The following is a 27,466-nucleotide window of genomic DNA, read 5'->3' as shown; positions in this document are numbered from 1 at the left end:
TATATATAATATATAATGGGAGATAGATAGATAGATAGATCTCCTCCCTTCTTCCAAATCCGGGAAGATATGAGGTAGCACATATTACCTTAATTCTCCTATGTTACCACCTTTTTTCCTGAGCCCCTTTAACCTTTGGGTTAGCAAAAAACAAGCATCCCATTAAAATATATTTACAAACAGCTAAGTAATTGTTATTCTATCTTGAGATCCAGGTGTTCTACCCTTTGCTTAAAGACATAAAGTCTTCTACAAATGTCTGCAGATCTGGGCCCCCAGCCCAAATCCCAAATTCTCAGGAAAAAATTTCTGACCTGTGGTCCTACCATTCCCAGAGCCTCCTAGCAAGTATTAGATGACTTATTTCTTTCCTCATCCTTCAGTAAAAAGTGAATTACTACTCTGCTTTATAAGATGGAAGGATCAGGTTCACATTCTCAAATACACTTGAAATCCAAAGGGTTGACAGATGCATCTATAATAATTTTTTATTTCCTTGGTGAGTACACACCACTTTCAGACAGACACATACACACAAAACTTAACTAAAACTATAGCTACAAAAAGGAGCTAAAAGCTTTTTGTTTTAATTCTAAAATTTCTTCTTTTTTTTTTTTTAAGTAGGCTTCGTGCTCAGTGTGGAGCCCAGTGTGAGACTTGAACTCACAACCCTGAGACCAAGACCTGAGCTGAGTTCAAGAGTTGTATGCTTAAACGACAGAGCCACCAAAGCACCTTGTAATTCTAGAATGTCTATACCTTCCTAGGTATTGATAGGTTACTTAGTTTTAGCAGGCAATTCTGATTAGGAATAAAATGAAAAGGGGGCACCCGGGTGGCTCAGTTGGTTGAGCTTCCGACTTCAGCTCAGGTCATGATCCCAGGGTTTGTGGGTTCGAGCTCCATGTTGGGCTCTGTGCTGACAGCCTGGAGCCTGCTTCAGATTCTGTGTCTCCCTCTCTCTCTCTGTCCCTCCCCCACTCAGACTGTTTCTCTCAAAAATAAACATTTAAAAAAATTTTTTTAAAAAGAATAAAATGAAAGGAAAAAAGAAATTACATTTTAAACCATGTTTTCTTCTTTACTAGAGTTAATTCTCCATTTTTTCCTTGTCCTTCCCAGGACTTAGGCAAGAATAACATTTTTTTTTTTTCCATATTGGAATGAGAAATCCCACAACAAAGAAGCTAATACTCCTTTAAAGTAAGTCAGGAGACTCCTTCCCATCTTCATCCCTCTGCCAGATTCCCTAATTTAGTAGAGATAATGACCCTGAGAGCAAAGAATAAATCCCCCTCTCAGGGGGCACAGCTGTCGCATGACAAGGAAACGTGGCCTAAGACTCAGGAAATATGGGTTCTCACGCCAACCATATCCCAACTATATTTAACCAAGGGCGAGTCGTACTATTTCTGTTGGACCCACTTTTCCACCTGTTTAATTAATTTGGAGCAGTGGAACCTTAAATAAAACTGTACGAGTCCATGGGGCACCCAAGTGGCTCAGTCCATTAAGCGTCTGACTCTTGATCTCTGTTCAGGTCGTGACCTCACTGTTTGTGAGTTCCAGCCCTATGTCGGGCTCCATGTTAACAGTGCAGAGCCTGCATGGGATTCTCTCTCCCTCTGTCTCTGCCCCTCTCCCTCTTGCTCACATACGCTCTTTTTCTCTCTCTCCAAATAAATAAACTTAAAAAAGTTTGTCTGAGTCCATGACTCCTAATGATTTTTTTTTTCTTTTTTCCTAAAGGAAGGTCATGCCTTGGAAAGTATCGACCATGCTGATCGACTCCTCGTGGAAGTGGTGCTATTAGGAGCTGGTTAGGAATCAGGCACCAGAGAGCATTCTGGCCTACCTGGGCATAGTTCCCGCTGCAGACCACTGCATTCCATTTGGTAATATTCACGCAGCTTGGGTGGCGGATCAGGTAATTGTCGATTCTTCCCACATACGCATCCTTGTATCCTGTCACAGAGCCGTCGATGTCGTGGAATATGGAGTTCTTATCACCATCCAGCTCACAATCTTCAAACCAGGGCCCAGGCTTCCCAAAGAAGACATTCAGAGAGACCTGCCAGCAGTGAAAGACATGGACATCACAAAATGAAGGCTTCTGCATTCCTGGCCAGCGTCCCCTGCAAGGATCCAACTGCATATCCCTTACAACTGCTTTGAGGTCAGAGCAGTTCTGAGTCACAGTTCATAGTTGTCAACCGCGGCACCCAAAGTTTTCACTTAATTATGACATGGTTCGTTGGGGGGAGGGGGTGGTGGAAATTACAAAGCCTTGTGGAGTTCAAGTGGCAAATGTTAAAAATATAGCTGGTGTTTCCCTTTATCTTCCACTTAAAAACTATGACCTGCTCTCCAGACAAAACTAACCCATGGTAAGAGAATCAGAACAGTTGTGGGGAAGGGAAATATGGAGCCATGCATATTTGTTAAAAATTATAAACCTGACACTTAGGATGTGTGCATGTCCCTGTATGCAAATTACACCTTGATTAAATAAAGTCTGTTATAAATTCTATCTTCTGAGTTAGTTCGTCATTTTATTTCACTCCAAATGCTTTAGCTGCTTGTTCATTTGACTCCTTACCCCACCCCCCACCCCCCCACCAAAAAACACGTACAATTCCAAATCAAAACACAGGCCAAGTGTTGCCTTGGTATGCTGGGTGACCACTGAACTCACTCGAATCTGCTAGAAAGTGTATGTTACTTTCTCGTCAACATAGACCAAACCCAGCTCAGTAATTTTTATATCAGGTAGAGTTAATTTAAAGCTTTTATTAAACATGTAGTACACAACTGCGAAGCAGGCTGCAGATTACATGTTTTGTAGTCTATAGCTGCTTCTTATTAGTGGTAAATTACTTGTACTATTCAAGGGGTGCAGACACACCTTTTTTTTTTTTTTTTTGAGAGAGAGAGAGAGGACAAGCAGGGTAGGAGTAGAGAGAGAGGATCCAAAGCAGGCTCTACACTGACAGCAGCAAGCCCGATATGGGGGCTCGAATTCACCAACCCTGAGATCATGACCTGAGCCAAAGTCAGACACTTAACTGACTGAGTCACCCAGGTGCCCCATCATGCTCAGATGATTTAAAGTCAAACTGAACGTCTAAATGATAAGCAATTCAATGAAAAATCACTGATGTCTGGGACACGTGGCTGGCTCTAGGTTCTTAGTCGCAGGCTTTTTTTCTCATTTCCCTTGTACATCCTGTTGTTAAACCTAAGAGAAGTCTGGGCATGTTTCCCACTTTTCAGGGAGCACAAATGTGGCAAACCATTCCCTTTACAAGCTGTTCCCAGGGCGTGAGCACCATCGGACCTCCTGGATGATGACCACCGCGTTTGCACGGCAGGGACGTTAGAAGTCGGAACTCCACAACCAACACAATACCTGATGAACTGCTTCTCAGAACGACTGTGTCATCGTCACTGCAGCTCCATGTATGGAGGTCTGTGTGCACAGCAGGTGAACACCGGCCTCCACACTGGAGAGCTGCTCCAAAGACCGTCCTATTTATTCACGTGGGAAGCTGCCTGCTACGGTCGCCCTCCCTCTTCCCCTGTAGTCATGTGGCCGAAAAGAGAGCCAGCCAACCAAGCTGGCATCCCAATTTGCACCTGTGCCTCTGTGTCCTGCCTCAGCCATTCTGGAAAACCAGATACAGGCTTTGGTAAACTATCTCATGTTCTATTTTAAACTAGGCTACCACAGAGTCAGCCCATGGACGTGAATGAGAGAGGCATGAGCCACTTCCCAGTCGTGGCCGCCTGTGGAAGCGGCGAGCGAGATGGTCTGAGACTCAATCTCCACGTACCAAGGTCATTTTGGAACTGGCAAGATGGTGGAGGGAGAGGTACGTAACCTTACTGTCCTGTGTACTAATGGTACAGGGGTCACCGATGAAACTACTAAGAAAACAAATGATTCCTGTGGGCCACTGTACTGTAAACAATGATTTCTCAGTCTTCTTTGCAGTCTTCGTAAAAATCTTCCGACAGTTTTTATCCATATTTGCTTTATACCACCCCAGGACTCCTCTTCTTCCCCATCCTTTTGTCCTGTTTCCCGAAAAGAATAAGCCCCAGACAAGTAGAATACCAGGCAGAACTCAAATCACTTCATAGATTATCACAATGAACTTCCCCAAACCCTATGTCCTCTGGTTCCTATGAAACTCTACCATCCTCAGTCCCGTGCTGTCACTTTAAGACGCTGTCCCTTTCGAGATATCACTTGAATGTCAAAAATACCCCTGGTCACATGGAATTTCTGTTCTCACCTTGAACTCAACGGGACAGCGTGCATGGAATGAGGAGTCTCTTTTGCACGTACTTCTCCTCCCAGCTTTAAAGACTGAGTACGAACACTTGGTTCGTGTGTTTGTCTCTGGGGATGTGCTACCCCTCTTGCTCCTGTCGTGGTCACCACATAGGTACCGTAAGAACATACTTACGTGTGGACCAAACTTCACGAGGGAGATGTTATTCCTGGGAGTTATCTGCCAGGGATTCTTCACAAGGAAGCCGATAGCACTGGTGTACCTATCTGGAGTTGGCACATATTTTTTGAAAGTGCACCTGGTTAGATGAATGGGCCCGTCATAAATCTGAAAGCCTCTAATTGGGAACGTCCTGTTGAAATACAAGATTGTGTTTAGTGTGCATGGGCCCATCCCTGCACCGGCACGTCACTTACAAGTTTGTTTTATAAACACTGTTGAATATCTCATACACGCTAAGCACAATTCTAGGATACAGCGGTACCATGACAAAATCCCCGAGCAAAACGGTGGAAAAGGCAAACAGAAAAACAAGGATAATTTCAGGCAGTGAGTGTTGTGCAGGCAGAGACACGGTAATACAATAGGTTGGGTAGAAGAGAGACGCTGTTTTGGACAGAACGGAGGCCTCTCTGAAGAGGTGATTTTTGCTTCCTTGAATCAACTCAGTCAAGACCTTTTATTTGGGAACTCCTATACTTCGGTTTTGGTTCCAGAATCTCTGGCAGGAGAATAAAAGACCAATCTGTGCTTTCACAGAGAGAACCTCCTTTCAAGCCACTAAATGATAGTAATAAGATGAAATGATACACTTAAAAGCATAAAAGTGTAAATCCTCAAGGCTTACTATGTCAAAGGGGTTGGCTGGATTGAGAAATTTGGTTTATTCATTTTCCTCCTTTCTGTTCAAACACAAACTCCTTAACCTACTAATCATATATCATTAATCATAATTAAGGTACAAAACCCATAATATTCTGGATCCCTTAGGTTTCTCCCCCTGTTAAATTCTTTAACGGCACTGCAGAGGATTCCTACAGCAACATCAGTTTACAACTTGGCAGTGTTTTACAGTGAAAACGTACATGCCAGCAAGAAAATGAAGTAGCCTGCTTAAAAATCTATGCACCTTGATGAACGTCTAAGGATATATCCAAAATGGCTCTCTCTCATAAGAAAAAGTTGTAAAGATACAGTAAAATAAACACTGGATCCACTGACCAAGGAGGACTCTTTGTTTTTGAAAATCTTCCTTCATGAGGAAGCGATAAGAATTTTGAAACAAATCTGAAGGCCACATCGAATCAAAATTTTGTACACCTGAAACTAACATAATATTGTATGTCAACTATACTTCAATTAAAAAAGAAAAATGGAGGGGGTGGCACCTGGGTGGCTCAGTCGATTGAGCGTCCAACTCTCGATTTTGGCTTCGCTCATGATCTCACAGTTGTGAGATCGAGTTCCATGGCGGGCTCCACGCTGGTGGTGGGGCCTGCTTAAGATTCTCTCTGCCCCTCTCCTTCCTTTGCCCCCTCCCCCACTCATGAGTGTGCGCTCTCTCTCAAAAAAGAAAAAGCAAAAAGAAAAAGAGAGAGAAAAAAGAAAAACACCAAGGGGCGCCTGGGTGGCACAGTCGGTTAAGCATCCAACTTCAGCCAGGTCACGATCTCGCGGTCCGGGAGTTCGAGCCCCGCGTCAGGCTCTGGGCTGATGGCTCAGAGCCTGGAGCCTGTTTCCGATTCTGTGTCTCCCTCTCTCTCTGCCCCTCCCCCGTTCATGCTCTGTCTCTCTCTGTCCCAAAAATAAAATAAAACGTTGAAAAAAAAAAATTAAAAAAAAAAAAAAGAAAAACACGAGAGGCCAATGTCAAGTGAAAAGAATGGAATTGGGCACCATCATACTGTAGCCAAACGCTAGCCAATATACAGCTATTTTTCGTTACGCATTAGAAGAGACAGCTACAGCCCAATCTTGACAGGCACATCACAGCGATGAAGGCAGACTAACAGGGTTTGAATCCCACCTCAGCTACTTTTAGTAAGCTCCTCATTTATAAAGCAGGATAATGACAGTACCTACCTCACTGGGCTTTGCGAGGATTAAGTGAAGAATAAAGTATTTAGAACGGGGCCTGACACATGGCAAGCACTTAATAAACGTTAGCTATTAAAAATCCACGAAGTTTCTTCCCTCATGGCTTCCACAGTCTGACTAACAGGAGGGCTACACAGAGCGTAGCTTATAAGGGCATTCAGGATTTCCCAACAACAAGCAAAGGGGGAGTGGAACCAAGCTCACTCTTTGCCAGAGGCTAGTAAAAGCCCTTTTGCCAACACTCACCGCGCTGCCCCTCAAAGTAAGCAGTCTGTGTGGCCCATCCCCCTGACCCGTTCTAGCCCAGTGCTCACCTACAGTGTATAACTTTAAGGGAACTGATGCTTGATGAATTCTGGCAGCGGGTCCAACATGAGACCTTCAGAACCTGAGTTGTTCTCTGTTTTTCTCCCAAGTAAAATGAGGACAATTCCAAACTGGGTCTCAGAACCGAGGCATGGGTTAATTACTTACCAGTTCCCTAAAAGCTCTAAAGTATCTTTCTGGTGCTAAGTACTACTTTAATGACTCTGTCATTATTTTGACAGAAAACATGCCAAAAGTCTACTCTGTACAGCTGAAACACTGGTAATTACACAGCCGTGGTTCAGTTTTGAGTCAGCTTTGGCATCTACCAACTCTTATTTTCTAGGACTTTTTTCAATAAGTTATTTCCTTTTTCCAGTGGCTATTTCTGCAAACCCACCTCACAAATTGAGGCAAGAGTGACCTAACGTCATAGTTTACAGTTTGGCCACTTTTTGTGGCTCAAGAAAGAAGAAAACAAAAAAGTCAGCAGCTTATATAAGGCCTTAAGCAAGGAATGAAAAACAAGATAGTTTCCTTCTTTATATAATTAATAATGAAATCTATAAAGTGCTTGATAGTTAATGCTCCAAAATTCCAGAGTCTACCCAGTTCTAATAGTAATGATATAATAATAATGATAATAATAATAGTAATAATAAGATAAGGTGGGGAAAACCATCACAGAGGGAACCAATGCACCCAGGATTACTGCAGAAACTTCCGATAAGGGTGAGGTTTTCATTTATTGCTCAAATTTAACAGTCTACTGCTAAAGCAATGCTTACCTGTTCCTAGGTAGGGTCCGAGGCTTCTGGTCTATTCCTCCAGTGCCTACATATTTGTTCTGACCACCCTGAAAGCCATAATTCCTGCTCTCCCCAACAAAGAGAGATTCGGATACCTCCTGGCTGGAACCTTCATCACTGGGGAAGCTTCCATCACTGTTAAAATGAGAATAACCGTTACCTCCCACCTCCAGGAAATTTAAATTGGCCCTCAAATCCAGACACGCCATAACTTAAAAGCTAAAAATTTGCAAAACAGATAGGAGCTTTTTCTAATGCGTATTATCAAGTCATCAAAAAGTCCTTCTATGCTGTGAACATACCTCGTATAAATTAATACATGGTTTGCACATGAAACAGGTGACATTTCATTTAACAGCAACAATTGATTATTTTAGTCTCCAACCACAGTATTGTACATGGGGGATGAACTTGCCCTGAGTTTAACAGTTAGATGACAGTCATATTTAAGACAGTACCCAAATAACTCTTGTCTGGAGAAAAATATGTAACATTAAAAGTTTGGTTCTTAACGATCACTGCAAAATTAGACCAGGTTCTAAGAAAGAAAATATTTAAATATTTTTTTAATGTTTATTTATGCTTGAGAGGAGGTGGGGTGGGGAGATACAGAATCTCAAGCAGGCTCCAGGCTCTGAGCTGTCAGTGCAGAGCCCGATGCGGGGCTCAAACTCACCAGCTGTGAGATCATGACCTGAGCTGAAGTCGGACACTTAACTTAACCGACTGAGCCACCCAGGCGCCCCTAAGAAAGAAAATATTTAATATGCTCCCAACTTTTCTTCCCTTCCTCTCAAGTGTTTTCTCCTAAGCAAAAAAATATGACAGGCCAATCCTTCTACAGAATTCCAGCTATATTAACCTATGACTTTGGTGAGAATTCAATTAATTAAGAAAAATGTATTTTGGCCCTCTAGTGGTATCAGGAAGTGGGTGCTGTTTTGTTTGTTTTTTCAACTGCCAACATAATGATAGAACAATCCATGTGTGATCAAACCCACCCCTCCCCGCCACACACACACACACACACACACACACACACACACACACACACAAAACCAGGGCCGTTTTACCTTACAGCTTTGAAATAATCAGATAAGTGTTTTAAAAACAATTACAAACCTGGCAAAGGTCAGTCCTATTCCATTATCTGCAAATCTATGAGAAAAGAGAATAAAAGAACATTTAATTTATCACCTCATGTAAGAGATAATTTCTCTCAATATTTAATTTTTGGGAAAATCCAGGAGGTTCCAATAATGTTTACTCCCCAAGACCACAAGAAAATGTTTCACTTCCCAATAACTTAAAGCACATACTCCACAGTGCAGGTAGCGTTGCTGATTACCGGCCACATGACCTTGGGTAAGGCATTCACCTTGACTCTCCCTCAGTTTTCTCACCTAGAAGTTGAACCGAGAACATAACCTTCCTCAATGGATACTTGAGGGCAATGAACATACTAATTAATGCCAACCCTTTAGGACAGTGCCTGTACACAGTAACCAGCACACAAGTGTGAGCTATATTATTTTTATGACTATTTTTGAAAACAATTAGGTCATGGGATTCTCTTCCAATTTTTCAACATTAATACCCAAGCTATTTCTACAGATTTAATACAAAACTAATTTTTTGCATGATGAAAGTCAGAGGTGACAGTAAAATGCCAAGAAGCTAATGTCAGTGCCAGTCGGAAAAAAAACATGTTTTTCTAGACTCTTGAACACCAAATCTTAGCTCAACATACATCAGACTTCTAAAATTATGCAAACGGGGAAAAAATTAAGATGCTTACTGCCTCAAGTCATATTAAGCCATAAGTCAACAGACTTAGTAAGGTGGAATTCACGACTTGTATTTGTAATGGCAGTGGGAGAGCAACAGAAAAACTTCTGAGTTTCCAAAAGGAAGGGAAAAAAATCCAGGTAGTTTCAAAATCTTTATTTAGCTCTCTGACATAGACGATACTTGTTATATAAAGTTAAATCCGCAACTCCTGTTCAATCTCATCAAAAAACTCTCGTGTCACCAGATGAGTTCAATTCCAATAAAAGCAACAGAAAGAACGATTCCAAACATTTGCTGCCTATGAGCGCGAGCAAACACTTCCTCAGAGCTCACCCCGTCTGTTAGTAATAATAGTAATACGATTCCAGGGGTGCCCGCTGGCTCAGGTAGGAGAGCGGGTGACTCTTGATCTCGGGGTGTGAGGTCCCGCCCCACATTGAGTGTAGAGATTACTAAACATAAATAAATTTTTAAAAATAGTAATAATATAATTCCAGAAACTATCACTGTATTTTCAGCACACTGGGTTGTTTTAAATTGCCTTAAAAAAATAAACACATAGGTGCCATCAGATAATGACTTTGTAGAGAATACCTACGCTGAATTCTGAACGACAATGTCTCCCCCTCTGACCCAAGCTCCATTGTCATTATTTTTAAAAGAAATGAGCCTGTCAATTAAAGCAGCAACACGTGGCTTTTCAGGGTCCGCATCCTGATGAGGCCTAAACCTTGGAGTTAAAAAAAAAAAAAAAAAGAAGAAGAAAAAGGACTTTTTAAACAAGCATTGGAAATCATTTATTTTACAATTGTAAGCTTAAGTGTCAGAAGGCAGGATTTACATATGACCAAGACAAACAAAATCTTAATGCACAATTTACAACTTAATTATTTGTATTTCAGATACTGAAAAAAAAATTACATTTATTTATAGAAGTTTCCCAAGAACTGCTTTCATGTTTTCTTATTGTTTTAAAGCAACTTACATTATAGAAGAGGACACTACAGAACATTCTAAGCACTAAAACCATTTCAAAACAAATAAACAAAAACCTCAGACTAGGAAATCTGGTATGTTTTCACAAATTCTTAACTACATGACACTAATATAAACACACTGAATAAATTCATCAGGTATTTTAACATACATATATGCAAACTACAGTATTATTTGAGTTGTGTGCTAGTGAGATGTTTTAGATACAGAGATAAAACTAGTTCGATATTTAAAATGCCTAAATTTAAAACAGAGTGTATTTAATTAACTTGTTAATTACAAAGACTGAATTTTACTTCTTCTTTCTCTTCCTTCTACAACACTTACAAGGACTTTAATGAAAAGGTCAAAAAAATTGGTGTCAAACCACTATATAAATCAAATAAATAATTCTATAAAGCCACCTGGTTTTTAAATGTTTGTTTATTGAAAAAGAGAGAGAGAGAGAGAGAGAGAATCCTAAGCAGACTCCATGCTGTCAGCACAGAGGCCAACAAGGGGCTCGAACTCATGAACCATGAGATCATGACCTAAGCCGAAATCAAGAGTAGGACACTCAACTGACGAAGCCATCCAGGCGTCCCAAGGCCACCTATTTTTTAAAAAAGATCATTTCTATCTTAATTTTTACAAAGCTGGGGGGTGAGGATGGGGGAGAAACAACTAGATAATTTTCCAAAAACCAATTCGGCAGGCTGAGATTTTCAAACCATGCAGTCAGGAAATACCATTTGCACAAATGTCATTACCATAATTGCTGGCACAGTAGATGCTATCATGGGAGAATATGACATGCACAGACAACAGCAAGTGAGAAGGTCCTTAGGCATGAGTGAGCTTGGCCAAGGAACAAATAAATTGGCTGGAGAGTAAGAAGCATGGGGCAGAGGACAGAGAGGTGAGCATATGGCAGGCAATGTGAGGGCCTAGGGAGAGCAGGACACAAGGCAGGTGATGGTCAAAGAGTACAATGTTTTAGTTATACAATATAAATAAATTCTAGAGGTCTATCATACACACAGTGCCTTAGCTAATAATACTCTATTGTGCACTTAAAATTTGCTAAGCCAATAGATCTTAGGGTAAATGTTCTTACCACAAAAACATAAAAAATATTCTTAAATTTTTTTAATGATAACAGTAAAGGAAGGTGACAAAACTTTGGGAGATGATGGCTATGTATATGACCTTGATGGTGGTGATGGTTTCGTGGGTGTATACCTATCCCCAAACTCCCTGAGATGTATACATTAAATACACACAGCTTTTTAGATGGTAGTCATACCTCAATAAAGCAGGTGGATAGAGAGAGAGAGAGAGAGAGAGAGAGAAAGAGAGGGACGGACAGTCTTCAGAAACATGGAATCAAGGAAGTGATACAACTGATTTCACTTTTTTCTTATAAACTGGTCACTCACTGCTACTTGGTGAAAGGACTGTAGAGAATGGACCATAGGAGACCAGTCTGGAAGCTTTATACCCGTGCTTAGATTGTGTACATGACCCCTTACACTAAAGAGCTCTGACCTAATAGGTGAAATGTCTGACTCTGGGCCATCACCCACTCTCTGGTAATTGCGATTGCTGCCAAACAGCTTTGCAGTCATTATGCAGTATCAAGCAGATGGAAGAGTTCTGGAAAGAAGACTACACAATGTTCTACAAGAAAGTTAAAAAAAGAAAAAAAGGATCCTAAAGCAACACTGATTCTCTGCTGCAGCCATCTCACCTTTTCTGAAATTCCAATCCATATACATCAATTGTTGACTGCTTGCTTGGATACCCTTTACTTCTAACCTCTTTCCCACTTGATCTGTAGGCGATAGCTAACTTTCCCAATTTTTCACCATCCTCATTCATGAGCTTTCAGCGCACTTTCCAACCTCCCTTAATTGGCCTTGGCCTTAAATACTACCTGGTTTCTGTGCTCTTTCATTCCCTTAGACGAAACGTCCCAATCTGACACCAAGAGCTTTCTCGGGTTACAATTTCCCATCTTTGGATGCCAATAATTTCACATCTTGAAGACACACGGAAAGGCTCATCTGATTAACTGTTGAGTCAACTTTCCCTTTGTTGTACAGACTAAATATCTTCTGGATCCCATGAGCCTTATGATTAATTCATGGGCTGGTTTATTACTCATTGTGTTAGTGTTTTATCATTCTTACTCATGTCTGGACTGTATGAATGTACGTGGGCATATTCTACACATGAGTTTATACAAAATTAAATATATACACCAACTGCCAAATGTCTTATTCATCTTCCATAATCAGTTCTTTCCAGTAACAACTTCTAAATGGACTCTAATTCCCACTATGTATGCATTTATAAACTGGTAAGAGAAATAATAAAGAGCAGAGAAAAAATTACCATTATCATAATATATACACATACCCAGTAAAGAACTTCTCAGGCCATTATGGATAAATTGTTTTACTGTCAAGCCTAATTAAAGCACCAATGAATTTCTGAAATATATTTTCTCATTCATCCATTCATACACACACACCCAATTTTTTAAGGCAGGGAAGAGAAAATCAATTGTGTTGTGTTTAAGCATTTTTCTGTTAATACTAAGCAAAGTACACATTACTAGTTCTACCAGTTAAAATAAACTCTTAAAAAGCAGCCGTGTCCTGCCAGCAAAGATTTCTTTGTTTTGCGAGTTAATATCCTCTTCTTGGTTCATAGTCCACTGTCATCTCTATGCTCCTTTTTCTTTTAAAGTTTATCTCCTATCTTCCCATTTCATATCTTGCTTAGCTATTAGGTGTCCAGTAACTTGTGTTTTATTTAAATAACGTCCAGAGTTTCCTGGTTTCTCAAATGTCATCTGATCATTGCTTTAAAATATTTCAGGCTCAACGTGACCTTTAAGTAGTCCTGATGAGTAATTTTACTAACTGTACTTTCTCCAGTTTTCTCCTGGCCTCGTGCCTTATTACTGTGTCGCAAAGATCTTGCCTCACACTTAAGTGGACTTACCAACCTACAGTGAGGATCCTATCTTATTCCCTTGTGAACAGTAGGGCCTGGTGTCTTTTTCTTAAATATCTATCAAAAGAGCCTATTAAACCTAGCACCCTTTAGAAACTATAAGTTGGTGGGGCGCCTGGGTGGATCAGTCTGCTAAGTGTCCAACTTTAGCTCAGGTCATGATCTTGCAGTCTGTGAGTTTGAGCCTTGTGTCATTCTCTGTGCTGACAGCTCAGAGCCTGGAGCCTGCTTCAGATTCCGTCTGTCTGTCTGTCTGCCTGTCTCTCTCTCTGCCCCTTCCCCGCTTGCACTCTGTCTCTCTTTCTCAAAAATAAACAAACATTAAATTAAAATAATAATAGTAATAATAATAATAATAATAATAAAGAAACTAAGTTGCTCAATCAACTTGAAGTATAGGAAAAAAACACGTACGCAGTTTCTGCTGAATAGGACTTTAAGTTGCCATCTTTTCCAGAAACTTTTATTTCCATTGGAGACATGTTATTTATTTTGGCTCTTATAGAGCACATAGAAGAACTCTGTTGAAATGTTCTCCCTATCCCAACCACATTTTGCGGTTACAAAGGGGGGCAACATAGAGCCCAGAGACGATGGGACTCTGAGACTACAAACAACTGAACCAAACTAGCTTGCTCATCAAGTTCAAGACCTTTCTCTGTGAAATACATTTCAATGCAATGTTCCATTTTGACCACTAACAATAAATTCGATAGGCCTTGGTTTTCAGGAATTACACCAAAATGTCTTAGCTTGTTTTTCAATCAATCGTGTTCTATGTTAGGCCAAATGTAGACCCTGTTTTCAACACCTCTCTCTCCTTTTTCTTTCTCTTTCTGAATATCTCTCTAACATCAATTTACAATGGTGAAAAAAAGGGAAAAGTATCAACTTCTCTGGCATCTCAATAATATTTTAAAACAAACAAACCAGCCACAGGACCTAGAACAGCAGGGGGAGAAAAAAAAGTTTCCCCAAAGCCTTCCCACAAGCTTTGAAAACTTTAGTTTAAATGTGTTACTGGAGAACAGAGCACAATGACTTACAACTCAGGAAGTTTTGTTTTGGCAAGATAGGGCCAGAATGTAATGTAAAAGGACGGACTCTACCTTGCGCTGTTATCCAAACAGAGGTATTCTCTTGGGTCTGCCGCACTAGCATTGGTTGTTTTGACACCTTTGTCAATAAATAAGCCAGCCTGGAAAATACAATAAGGGACTGAAGTGAACATGAGTCCTGAGTTATATCGATATACTTCTCATGACTCATGAAAATTACTTGTAGCTTATCACATCCACCAAAGAGAAGGGAGAGGAGCGAAGAGCAAGGCAAAGGTTTTATGAAAACAACTACCTTTCTGGATATTTTTATAATTTTATGTATTCAGTCATTCAACAAATATTTACTTGGTGCCTACCTTGTGGGAGGCACCAAGCGTGATGCATTAACAAGGAAACCATGGTCTTTGCTGTTGTTGGCATATCCAATAGCAGGAAGACACGCAATTAAAGAAACAATTACCATCCTGTATGATAAGCAGTGATGAAGTGAGCAGATGATGCTTTAGCAGCATGTAAGAAGAGGCACCAAATGAGTCCTTCCTCATAGATGGGGAGACAGAGGATTCAGGGAAGGTCTCCTCAAAGCAGTGACCTCCTCAAGCTGAACGATGAGGGATGGGGAGGACCGAACCACACAAAAGAATGGGTTGGGATGAAGGGTGGCGGGGCATGGGTGGGAAGCAGCTGAAAGACCCAGAGCAAAGTACTCAAGGAAATCGTTGGTACAAAAAGTCTGGAAATGAGGGAGAGCAGGGCACATCTGAGAAGAGACTTAGATGGATGAACAGGAAATGTATGGAGGAGGGGAAAGCAAGGAAGAAGGCTGAAGAGAAACAAATGGTGGACAACATAGAGTCAATGTGCTGGAGTCCATTTAATGAGACTTTTAATAAAGGCAATGTAATTAACTGCACGTTAAGAATGAATGCTCTACCCACAGGATGGATAATGGATCAGAAAGGGAAAGGGGCAAAAAGAGATAAGAGATAAGGTAGGACATGACCCTGGTAATCCAGAAGAAAAACAAAGATGACAGAGACTTGGGCAGTAGTAATGGGGGAAAATGGATACGGCGAGAATTCTTTATGAGGTAGATACTGCTTAGCAATGAACAAAACGTCTAAGGGTGAGGGAGAGGGAGCGATAAAGGTTCCTACCTTTCTGTTTGGGCAATCAGGTGGCCGGTGGTTTCATTCAGTGAGACAGAGATATGGGAATGGGTCTAGGGATACACATAAGGATTTGAGTTTTGAACACATTTTAGTGATGTGTCCCTGAGACAGCCAAATGTCAGTTGGAAATCAGACATGACTGACCTGTGCCAGATGCAGATTCGGGTGTCATGAGCAACCAAAGCAAAAAGGTCAGTGTTGGTATATTTACAGCTTATCCAAAGATGACAGGTTACTGTCTGAGGACCCCAAGGGTTCTGTTTCCCTTGGCTGTAAAGTATCATTCTGGACAGTCAGTCCCAAATTAAACAATTTAAAACCTAATCATCCGCTCATTATTTAGATATGATATTTTTCTAATCAATAGAATAGATTACTACATGTACTTCTGGTATATGACATTAAAAGTTAATTAGAATGGGATTTTTTTTTATATCACTACCATTAGAAAATTTTAAGGATTTCCACTTTGAAGTGGTACTCTCAATAATTACTGGCCTTAATCAACTACTCAGCTTCTGACCAAGGTTTTTTGCTCTCTCAAGTGTTTAAGTGATGCTAAGCTCTTTAAATTATAGCACACTTAGGTCTTTACAGGATCCTCTCAGCATTGTAAATGGGAAGTATTTGTTGAACTTTGACGTGGATCACATCAGGGTAAAGAATCTGGGCACTATATTACATAGTGAAAATACCCAAGTGCCTTGTAAGCACAACATGAGGCAAATACTTATCACTTGAGGGTGGGAATAAATACTAAATATCATGAAAACCGGTGTTCCTAAATGGCTTTTGCTTTAGTTGATCTGTAATATTTTAAATTGGGCCAAATATCAAAAACAGTATTTTACCACATAATTCGTATGAAATGCCCAATAGGACATTCTACCAGCACTGTGAACTGAGAGAAGGAAGGAAGTATGCTTCTTAACCCACAGAAGCATATCATCCAATGTGTACATCCCTAATAGGTACTAACGATTGGAAAGAAGGTGAGAGGGAAGGAGGGAGGGAAGGAGTGAAGAGGGGAAGGTAGGAGTGAGGGAAGGGACAAGGACACAGGGATCAAGTCCATCACTGTAGTTACTCAGATTGTATGCACATGCATGTGTTGGTATATATGCCTGGGTGTGTATAAATGGGATCCGGTATGTAATCCTGAATGTGTCTGCTTTCCTTTTTAAGAATTTTTCTTTAATGTTTATTTTTGAGACAGCGAGGGTGAAAGGGGGAGGAACAGAGAGGGAGACAGAGAATCTGAAGCAGGCTCTGCACTGCCAGTGCAAAGCCAGACGTGGGGCTTGGACCCAGCAACCACGAGATCATGACCTGAGCTAAAGTCAGACACTCAACTGACTGAGCCACCCAGGCGCCCCTGTGTCTGCTTTTTTAATCACAAATTACTTTTTGTGATGACAGGTTTTACCTAAAACTGACATTTCTCACTTGTATTTCTCAGCATTCCATCCTTCACCCTGTAAGTCACATGAACTCATTTTGTTAAGGCCTAGGAACCTACCTTGAAACTTGAATGGACCCTGTTGTTATAAAATATACCCAACGGAGTGAGTTCTGGTTTTGCTAAGAGCTGCAATCCACTGGATTCTCCAGTAGGTTCCTTGTGGAATAAATACCATATTCCAGCATCCTGTAATTAAAAGGGTGAGATCATTAAAAGCCTTATTTTATAAAGCCACCCTATGAAATGGCTTCAATAGACTAAGTGCTTCAGAAACAAAAATGGATCTTTTTAAAAAAATTTTCTTAAGTTTATTTATTTATTTTGAGAGTGAGAGAGAAAGAGGCAGCATGAGCAGGGGAAGGCAGAGAGAGAGAGAGAGAAAGAGAAAGAGAAAGAGAAAGAGAAAGAGAGAGAGAGAGAGAGAGAGAGAGAGAGAATCCCAAGCAGGCTCCACACTGTCAGTGCAGAGCCTAACATGGGGCTCAAAACCACAAAACCATGAGATCATGACCTGAGCCAAAACCAAAAGTTAGACACTTAACTGACTGAGCCACCCAGGCGCCCCAAAAATGAGTCTTTTTAACAGTAATTTTTCATTGTCTCAGGCTCAGAATGGACTATAAAAACTTGTGCACTCACCTAGCACGCACTTTCAGAGCCATTATAATCATGTTTTTAAAAAACAAATTTACTTCTGCTTGCAGTGTTCGATAGAAATAAATGGCTGAGGCCAAAACTCATTTTCAAAACATAACTCTCCCATCGTTATCTACTTTAATAAGTTATGCAGAGTTAGAACCAAACAAGGCTGCCTGCCTTCCATGTGACCAGGACAGCACGGCCTTTTAGCAATATGAGGGTTTTTCTGTTTACCTCCAAACCTGATCAATAGATGAGTCATATTCATTAAACAACTATCCGCCAACACGCAGAGCTCACTGACTTCTTTCAAACAACTCCAATGCCCTTCCTGTCCCGAGGCAAATTTTTGCCAAAGAAAAAAAAACCACCACACGCATGAATCAGGATGCTGTCTCAGTCTGGATCCTGTCTGTTCAATTTCAGTATTCCTGACCTCAACAGGAGCAGCAGAACAGTTTAAACATCTTTGATACTCAAAATGAGCTATAAAAGTCAAAATGAAATGATATTAATCTCCATGACCATTTTTTTTTATTTTACATTAAAAAAATTTTTTTAAGATTTATTTTTGAGAGACAGAGCATATGAGCAGGGGAGGGACAGAGAGAGAGAGGGAGGGAGACACAGAATCTGAAGCCGGCTCCAGGCTCTGAGCTGTCAGCACAGAGCCCGAGGAAAGGCTCAAACTCAGGGAACTGTGAGATCATGACCTGAGCCTAAGTCAGAAGCTTAACTGACTGAGCCACCCAGGTGCTTTTATTTTACATTTTAATTAAAAACCAGCCCAATGCTAAAAACAGCTTCACATAGAAGAACGTGGATTGAATGGGATGTTCCAACGTAAACATACAGTCCCAAAGTATGCTACAGATTCAAATTCGGCAAATATTTGTTTAGAGCCCACTGTGTGCCAGGTGTATAGTAAGACTATTCTCAAAAAATTCAGAGTGTAAGGAGAAAGAGAGAACAAAAATATACATACTAGGTACTACATTACAATTAATTACAAAGCTCTGCAGGAGCACAGAGAGATGCATTGTGGAAAGCATATACACCTACACACAAAAATGAAGGTAACATTTAACATTTTTCCACGATAGAGGAACTACCCTGAAAAAATGTGTTTGCCACCTCTACTTTTGGGGGCACAAAACAGACCACAGAAGAAGATCTGGAGGCTCTATACCATGGCCTTAAAAGCGGAGGGTAGAAGCGAACCCTCCCAGGATACAACGGGAGTCTGGGGAAGGGGTAACATAGCTGCTCTTTCCTGTTAAACACTGTGGTGTCAAAACAGGTAAAGGGAGCTCTGTAAAAAGGCAGTGGAAACGTACAAGAAGAAAGAGTTTGATTTATTTCGGGAGGAAAACCCTTGCCAAAACATGAGCTTCGCCGGGACAGTTTCTCTAGAAAGAAAAGAAAGAACTCACAGAACGAAAAGGAAGAAGAACGATCACGGGGTGGAAAACAAGAGACCCGCTTCTTCGTTTCTCACACGAGCCCCAGGAAGGGTTTCTGGCAGCCTCACCTTACGTTTTTTCATCAACTATTTGCAACTTGTTTTCATCTTCACTGTTCACTTGAAACGTACCACAGGTCAGAAGATGATCCCGGGTTGAGGCTGCATATCAAACTCGCATCTTTACCCCTAGAACTCCCCCTTCTAATTAGGAACTCTCAACACAAACCCCGATTGCTCAACAAACATCGGATGAAAAATGAATGAATGAGTGAAACCTGAAACGATTAATTGCCCAGGTCTCTACCCTGTCATGTAAGAATTTTACATTTTAAGTTTTTAAGGAAAATCGCAGTGGTCAATTCCACCATCACCCAGAGACGCCCGTGTTTTAGTTATCGGGAAGAAATACTTCCTTCAACTTATCTTTCACTTGGTCCTGGGAAACAATGCTAGGTATGTCTTTAATTTAATTATTTAATTTTAATAGTCACGATATATAAATATGAATATTTAGGTGTTGGTGTAAAGCTCCTATTTCCCTACTGTGGTTTTCAGCACAGATATAATCATGATAGTATAATGTCTTCAGGATTCACTTTTATATTATAAGCTAACAGTTTTATTTATTTTTATTTTTTTATTATTATTTTTTTAAATGTTTATTTATTTTTGGGACAGAGAGAGACAGAGCATGAACAGGGGAGGGGCAGAGAGAGAGGGAGACACAGAATCGGAAACAGGCTCCAGGCTCTGAGCCATCAGCCCAGAGCCTGACGCGGGGCTCGAACTCACGGACCGCGAGATCGTGACCTGGCTGAAGTCGGACGCCTAACTGACTGCGCCACCCAGGCGCCCCTATAAGCTAACAGTTTTAAATCACACTCAATTATGAATGTAAATTTCTCCAGCTTTCTTCAGGAATTATTTCTGCCATCCAAAAATAGTTCACTTATTGTCTTGAGTTATACTTGTGTGTGTGCGTGGCTCTGAAATAATTCAAGGCACATAGAAATATAAAGTACAGAGTTGGGTTGACCTGCTTTGCCAAGGAGATAAAACCCCTAAGTGTGGATGATCCCTGCATTTAACAAAAAGACATATCCTTTGACCAGCATGACCGCTGTCATAATGTTCTACAGAATAATCCATTCCTATAAAGAAAAGCTAAGGCTTTCTTTGTTCATCAGAATTAAAAACTGAAATGATCAGGGGCGCCTGGGTGGTGCAGTCAGTTAAGCTTCTCACTTCATCTGATCTCACCATACGTGAGTTTGAGCCTCACATCGGGCTCTGTGCTGACAGCTCGGAGCCTGCATCCTGCTTTCGGATTCTGGGTCTCCCTCTCTCTCTGCCCCTCCCTCACTGGTACTCTGTGTGACTCTCTCTCAATAATAAATAAACATTAAAAAAAAAAAAACCTGAAACGATCAGTTACTCGGACACACATGACTTAAATAGAAGTCAGAAAGATTGCAAATGACACACTAAAAATACACTCTGAAGGTACAATAAACCCACATATTTAAGATATATCAGTGGACATATCAGTCCACTCTTTTCTTCCATTTGGCATCTGTTTTACCACACTCATAAATACTAACTGGCATGAATGATTTGGAAGAAACAGAAGAAGCATCAACTGTATCCTCCTTTCAACAAAACAGGCAGTAGCAGAAAACAAAGCCATGCTTGAGTAAGACAGTCACACGTTACATTACATCCATATAATATCCAAAATACTTATAAACACGAATACAAAACAGCTGAAAGCATCTAATATTACTTACCTGTGAGCCTGCAGCCGCATTGCTAATCAGGTTATTGTTGGGATGAGCAATCCAGAAAGTCGAAACAGCCCTGCAAGGCATTTTTTAAAGTGATTTAAACATCAGTCAATGAAAAAATCCTGCCCGCTAAAAATGTCCTCCAAAACATCTTCTCCCCAGAGTCAAAGGCCTTGAGCACCACACATGAGGTTTTCTCTCTGCCAGATACTCACATGCAGTCCGTGGCGGGCACAGGGACATAATTTCCAAACACTTTTTCTCGCATGGCAGTGCACATGGAATTATTCCTATCAGTGGGGAGGAGGGTGCCGGGTTTGGTGAGGAGTCCCAGATTGTGGAACAAAGTATTTCTCTGTTCAATACCATCTTCCAAAAAGAAACAATGACCCAGTGTGTCAAATCCAATTGTGTCTTTTATCTGCAGAAACACAAGCGTATCATGTCACTGGTAACACGAACGACTGTGGTGTTAGTGACGAGGCTATCTATGTAGCATGCTCAGTACAAACGCAAAGAGACGTTTTAATCTTCGCCGGAGGGGCAAAGTCAAGTGTCAGGTTTTATTGATCTCTTAAGAGAATACAGGAAAACACTGGAATTCTCAGTACAAGCAGGAGAGAGTAAGGGATGCGGGACAAGAGCCGACTTCTCTCAAATTGAGAAGTTGGGACAATGGAAGACAGTTAACGCTTCCGACAACATGCACTGACGTGACGAGAGGCTACGTACCAGCAGGCCATTTGTTCCGTGCACAGTGATGCACCTTGAGAAGCTGTGATGAATAGACAAGCCATCCACAAATGTCGCGTGTCTGTACCCTCCCTTGTGATCCACATCCCCACACAGGTGAAAATGAACAGGATACCGCCCCAGATGCTGCTGACCCATGTGTCTCAGCTCCACATAGGACAGATGCACTGAAGTAAAATTTTTCCTTATCTATAAGACAAGATAATTGGAATCACACTGATAGGCTTTGGAATATTTTTTTAAAAAATTATTTTTTACATTTATTTATCTTTGAGAAACAGACTGAGACAAAGCGTGAGCGGGGGAGGGGCAGAGAGAGAAGGAGACACAGAATCCGAAGCAGGCTCCAGGCTCTGAGCCATCAGCCCAGAGCCCGACGTGGGGCTCGAACCCACAGACCGTGAGATCGCGACCTGAGCCAAAGTCAGACACTCAACCGACTGAGCCACCCAGGCGCCCCTAGGCTTTGTAATATTAAGGTAGCAAAAAAAAAAAAAAATATATATATATATATATAAATAGATAGATAGATAGATAGGTAGATAGATAGTTCTAATAGAAAATATCTGAAGGAGAACACATATTAAAACTTTTCTTTTCTTTGGCACCTTGCTTTCTAGGATCTCCAGTTACTAATTTAGCAAGTGCTGCTGCTTCTTTTTTTGGTTTTGTTTTTTTGTTTGTTTGTTTGTTTGTTTGTTTTAAGTAATCTCTATACCCAAAGTGGAACTCGAACTCTTGACCCTAAGGATCTGGAGTCACATGCTCTACTGACTAAGCCAGACACAAGTGCCAGCAAATGCTTCTTAACTAAGTGAATACTTTCAAGAGCCATAAAAATGGCCTCTCATAAGAATACAAAGACATGTAACCAGGAAAGCCACAGGAATGATTTGTCTATATAATATGTATTGATTTCTTCAAATAGTTTGGTCATTTCCAGTCTTATCTTGTTCTTTGATTTCTATAAGCTCCACCATAGTTTGATAGTTATTTGTAAATCCTTCTCAATGTTTTAGTTGGCACATAATATTATTCACTTCAATTCTTTTTAAAACTTTCTCTGGGACCCACAATTTGAGCATAAATTAAAAAAAATTTTTTTTAATGTATGTTTATTTTTGAGAGAGAGAGAGAGAGAGAGAAAGAGCACAAGCCAGGGAGGGGCAGAGAGGAAGACACAGAATCTGAAGCAGGCTCCAGGTTCCAAGCTGTCAGCACAGAGCCCTACTCAGACTTCGAACTCAGGTCAGATCATGACCTGAGCTCATCCAACTGAGCCACCCAGGCACCCCAGAGCATAAATTTTTAAACACCGGATTTTTAATCATACTGTTAAAAATAAAAGAATAACACTGACCAACATTTCCTAAAACAGTGTGACAGAAATGTTGCTAACAACCATAACCTACTGAGTGTACAAAAGATAGATTTTAAAACACATGTAGCCAAAATGCAGCCCAGAAGGCCAATCAGCTAGTACACAGTGCAATGCTTATCATATACTGAGTGCTCAATACTTCTATATAAATAAAAATCTACATATAAAAGTATGTGTAGATTACTATTGCTTACCTTTTCATAATATCAAGGTTTTTTTTTTTAAGTTTATTTATTTATTTTGAGGGAGAGAGAGCATGAGTGGGCGAGGGGAAGGGGGGGAGAGAGAGAGAGAGAGAGAGAGAGAGAGAGAATCCCAAGCAGGCTCCATGCTATCATCACAGACCCAATGTGTGGCTTAAACCCACAAACTGTGGGATTGTGACAAGCTGAAATCAAGAGTTGGATGCTTAACCGACTGAGCCACCCAGACGCCCTCATACATGGAGATTGCATGCATGGATACCAAGACTCTTTGTTTTTTTATCTCTATGTGGTTCTTCTCAGTGTAAATTGATTTAATTCTTCATGGGACAAAATGGTTTACGGCTCCAGGTCAACTAAATGAAGATATAACTTTCTCTTTCAATTCTGAAAAATCTCCTCACTGTCACTAAATAAAGAAAACACAGTTTCTTTTTAATATCCATATAGATCTCATCCCCAAACTTGAAAGTTTCGGGGTGCTTGGGTGGGTCAGTTGATGAAGTGTCTGACTTGGGCTCAGGTCATGATCTCGCGGTTCGTGAATTTAAGCCCCATGTCGGACTCTGTGCTGACAGCTCGGAGCCTGGAGCTGGCTTCAGATTCTGTGTCTCCCCCTCTCTCTGCCCCTCCCCAACTCATGCTCTCTTTCTCTCTCTAAAAAAAAAAAAAAAAAAAAAAAAAAAAAATTCAAAACTTGGAAGTTTTTTCAAACACGTATTTAGCAACCAAGGAGCTCCTTAAATCTTTTTGCCTACCATGACATGTCCCCCAAAGGTGTCATAATCAAAGAACTGGCACTGGTTTCCAGCGTAGCATGAGTCTTCCATTTCCCCTCGGATCACAACATTCCGGGTGAGAATTCCGACCTCTGCTCTCATGTCTACACCATCAGTGATCTCACCCATGTGCAGGAACTGAGGGGCTTCTGATTGATGTGGACAAGAGACAAAAAATATTAAAAAAAAAAAAAGAAAAGAAAACAGGAAACATATCAAAAAGACAGTCCTCTAACCACAGAATATAAGGAAGCAAGGCTGTTAAAGATCCTCAGTGTCAAAACCACACACAGACAAGGAGCTTAATCCTCTCCTGGATGGCACCAATATTCTGGAATCTACCTAAGTATCCACTCCCTCTCTCTTTCTTTCATTCTCTCTGGTTCCTGCCCATATGTTCTAGTTCTAATCCCTTGAGGACACATGAAGAATGAAATGCATGGTGAATCCAGATTAAAAGGAATGGTTTTGTAGATGTTGATAATGGGGTATCAAGTTGTTTTTGCTTTTACTTCAAACCTAAAGTAACATCCATTTAAACATTAGCAGTGCAAACATTACCAAGATTTTATAACATTTCATAAAATAAAATATCTTATTTTAATATTGATAAGCATTCTTTTAAATGTCCACCTTTATTAGAAGTCTAGAAACCCTTTAATAATGAGCTTTTCTCTGATGTTTTTATTACGTAAACTCAGGAAGGAAAAATACAAATAAATCAAGCAGTTAAGATCGTGGGAGATTCATTATCATGTAGACTTGTTAACAAGAGTGGGAATTTCCAAACAAAATTAATGCCAGATGGTATCATAGTTTTTTGGGTTTTGTTTTCTGCTTATGCTCTATAGTGTCAAGAAGGAAAAGTACAACACTGAGTGAAGCAGACACCAAGTCCCAAGTGAGCCAATCATCCTGTTTTTTTTTTTAAAGCAAACCACAAAGCTCTAAATTACCCATGAGTGTGTGCCTATTAAATAGGTACTGTAAGCTCTCTTGTTTTATATCATAATTGTATATAATCTTGAGTACAGAAGGAAAATGATGTAAATAAGTGAAATGAATAATAAATTCCATAATTAAGGAAACACACGAACAAGCTTTGCCTATTACCTGCCTCAGGATAAGTGGCTGGTAAATGTCAGCCCTTCTTCCTAAATATGGCTTACAATACGGATCTCACTGCATATTCCTTTCATTCAAAAAACATTAGTCAAGACTGTGATTTAAAAAATGTATTGTACGAAAATACCTTTTTGGTTCTATTTTAAGTATTAGTGAAATGTTTGTTTTTGTTTTGCCAAGAAAGTAGGCACTCAAAAATCATGAGATTTTTTAAAAATTTTCTTTTAATGTTTATTTTAGAGAGAGACCGAACACAAGCAGGGGAGGGGCAAAGAGAGAGGGAGATAACAGAATGTGAAGCAGGCTCCAGGCTCTGAGCTGTCAGCACAGAGCCCGACGTGGGGCTCCAACCCACAAACTGTGAGATCATGACCTGAGCCGAAGTCCGAAGTTCAACCAACTGAGCCACTCAGGTGCCCCATGAGATTAGTTTTTTTAATTAAGAAGAGAAAGACTTCTATTTAAATATGAATCGGTTGATAATTGGCATTATTATTATTTGATAGCAGAAAATTAACAAGAAGTTGGATATGATCTTGGAGAAAAAAAAACAATCCATGTAGTTGCTATATATATATACATATACATATAAATATATCTATAATTTTTTTTTAACAAAGAAATAGCACAGAACACTAATTTGCCTGCAACACTACTGTTCAATGAGTACTATACTTTTTATCTAACATCCTCTGGGATCTAGTGTTCAAAGCACCCCACTGCAAAGATCTTCGGTATCAAGATGATGATGGTGATGGTGATAATGCCTTGGGATGGGAGTGGTGGAAGGGGATCCAGGAATGCAAAGCCAAGAGAAGAGCGTTTGCCAAGAAGCATTCTAAGCAGTCGGATACCTTTGACTTTGACCTGGAAACGGCTACACTCTGGACAGGGGAGAATAGTGAACTCCTCTGCTTGGTACATAGAATAGTCTGTGCTTGCAACCACAATCTGGTCTCCAGGTTTCCAGCTACTAACATCATCCAGCAGATGAAGCTTCACTCCATCCACAACCTCCACCCGGAAACCTGAAAGAGAAACACCTAAAGGAAAAAGCAAGGAAGAAAATGATACATCAAAGGCATTTTTTTCCCGTAAAATCAATTTTCTCACTGATTCACATCAAAAGTTAAGACAGACACAAGTCAGTATGATTTCACCAGTGCTAACCATGTGCCAGTCATTCCGCAGATACTACTAATAAAAAGATGAACATGTACATCCCTGACTTCCAGGGTAGAGAGCCCCAGCACCCCGAACCATGATGAGACAGAAAATGTCACGCTTCGGTACCATTTCTTTTATAATTTTGAAGAAGCCTCTCGATCCCCAGATCTTTTGCTATACTTCAACTCAGTGCTAAAACTGGGGCGTCTGGGTGGCTCAGTTGGTTAAGCGCCCAACTCTTGGTTTCAGCTCAGGTCATGATCTCACAGTTCACGAGTTCGAGCCCAGCGTCGGGCTTTGTGCTGACAGCTCAGAGCCTGGAGCCTGTTTCGGATTCAGTGTCTCCCTCTCTCTCTGCTCCTCTCCTGCTCACACACACTCTCTCTCTCTCCCAAAAAATAAATATTAAAAAAAAAGAATAAAAGCTTGCCTCTGGCAATCTCTCTCTTCTGTGCCTTTGCTCAAGCTTCATTCTTCAGTTACAGCGTCCTTCCACTCTTAATTCACCAACCAAGATACTATCCATCTTACAAAAGTCATGCAAATCTTTTTCTTTTTTTTCCTTTAAGTTTATTTAAGTAACCTCCACCCAACGTGGGGCTCGAACTCACAACCCCAAGATCAAGAGCCACAAGCTCAACCGACTGAGCCAGTCAGGTGCCCCAAGATCAGACTAATCTTTAAAGACTTCCCAAACATCCTTGCTGGAAGCAACCTCTTTCTCCAGTATCCTTATTTTAGTGCTCCCTCTGGTGTTATCCACACCTTTCCAATGGAAGAACAGCTCCCTTCTTTGGAAGGTACATCTGTGAAGGCAGCAGAGTCCGTCCACCTGTGTATTCACTCCTCTTGCAAACTCAAAGATTTTTGCTGAAGAGATGAACATTCCCACTATGACCTGCAATGTCCCCCAGAGGTCACGTGATAGATCCCCTGTCCAACTTGGCTCCTTCCCTGTGACTATATCAACTATGCAGTCTACACAACCCAGGGACTACTAATCACTGATCTCTCCTAATACCTCCTTTTAAAACTCAAAGTTGATTCCCAATTAGGCAGACAAAACCTGAAAAGTTGATCCAACATCTTAACTTACTCTTTTACATGCAACCAAGTGTAGAAGCATTTCCTGGCTCTAAAGCATCTGTGATAAAATCTGCCATAAACCAAAGGTC

General features: G+C 40.6%; 1 protein-coding gene and 1 non-coding gene across 4 annotated transcripts in view; both read right to left on the bottom strand.

Annotated features, from left to right (window-relative positions):
* CEMIP2 (cell migration inducing hyaluronidase 2) overlaps window positions 1-27,466 on the bottom strand; it is an 87,623-nt gene that overhangs the window by 22,663 nt on the left and 37,494 nt on the right. For all 3 annotated transcript variants that reach the window (XM_040449359.1, XM_040449358.1, XM_040449360.1), the window contains exons 6-17: window positions 25,979-26,167; window positions 23,979-24,148; window positions 21,616-21,825; window positions 21,099-21,304; window positions 20,887-20,956; window positions 17,053-17,181; window positions 14,410-14,498; window positions 9,900-10,031; window positions 8,633-8,668; window positions 7,490-7,645; window positions 4,473-4,650; window positions 1,856-2,071 (exon numbers count right to left, since the gene is read on the bottom strand). In XM_040449359.1, the coding sequence (XP_040305293.1) occupies window positions 1,856-2,071; window positions 4,473-4,650; window positions 7,490-7,645; window positions 8,633-8,668; window positions 9,900-10,031; window positions 14,410-14,498; window positions 17,053-17,181; window positions 20,887-20,956; window positions 21,099-21,304; window positions 21,616-21,825; window positions 23,979-24,148; window positions 25,979-26,167 (1,781 nt within the window). The remainder of the gene's footprint in view (window positions 1-1,855; window positions 2,072-4,472; window positions 4,651-7,489; window positions 7,646-8,632; window positions 8,669-9,899; window positions 10,032-14,409; window positions 14,499-17,052; window positions 17,182-20,886; window positions 20,957-21,098; window positions 21,305-21,615; window positions 21,826-23,978; window positions 24,149-25,978; window positions 26,168-27,466) is intronic.
* On the bottom strand, window positions 22,007-22,091 carry TRNAQ-UUG (transfer RNA glutamine (anticodon UUG)). Its single transcript has one exon. It is a non-coding gene; the product is annotated as a tRNA-Gln (tRNA).

The sequence above is a fragment of the Herpailurus yagouaroundi genome, unplaced genomic scaffold (genome assembly GCF_014898765.1).
Source record: "Herpailurus yagouaroundi ecotype Mexico unplaced genomic scaffold, PumYag 199, whole genome shotgun sequence".
Lineage (NCBI taxonomy): Eukaryota > Metazoa > Chordata > Mammalia > Carnivora > Felidae > Herpailurus > Herpailurus yagouaroundi.
The sequence above is the reverse complement of the archived record's forward strand: the minus strand, read 5'-3'. Positions and strand labels throughout refer to the sequence as shown.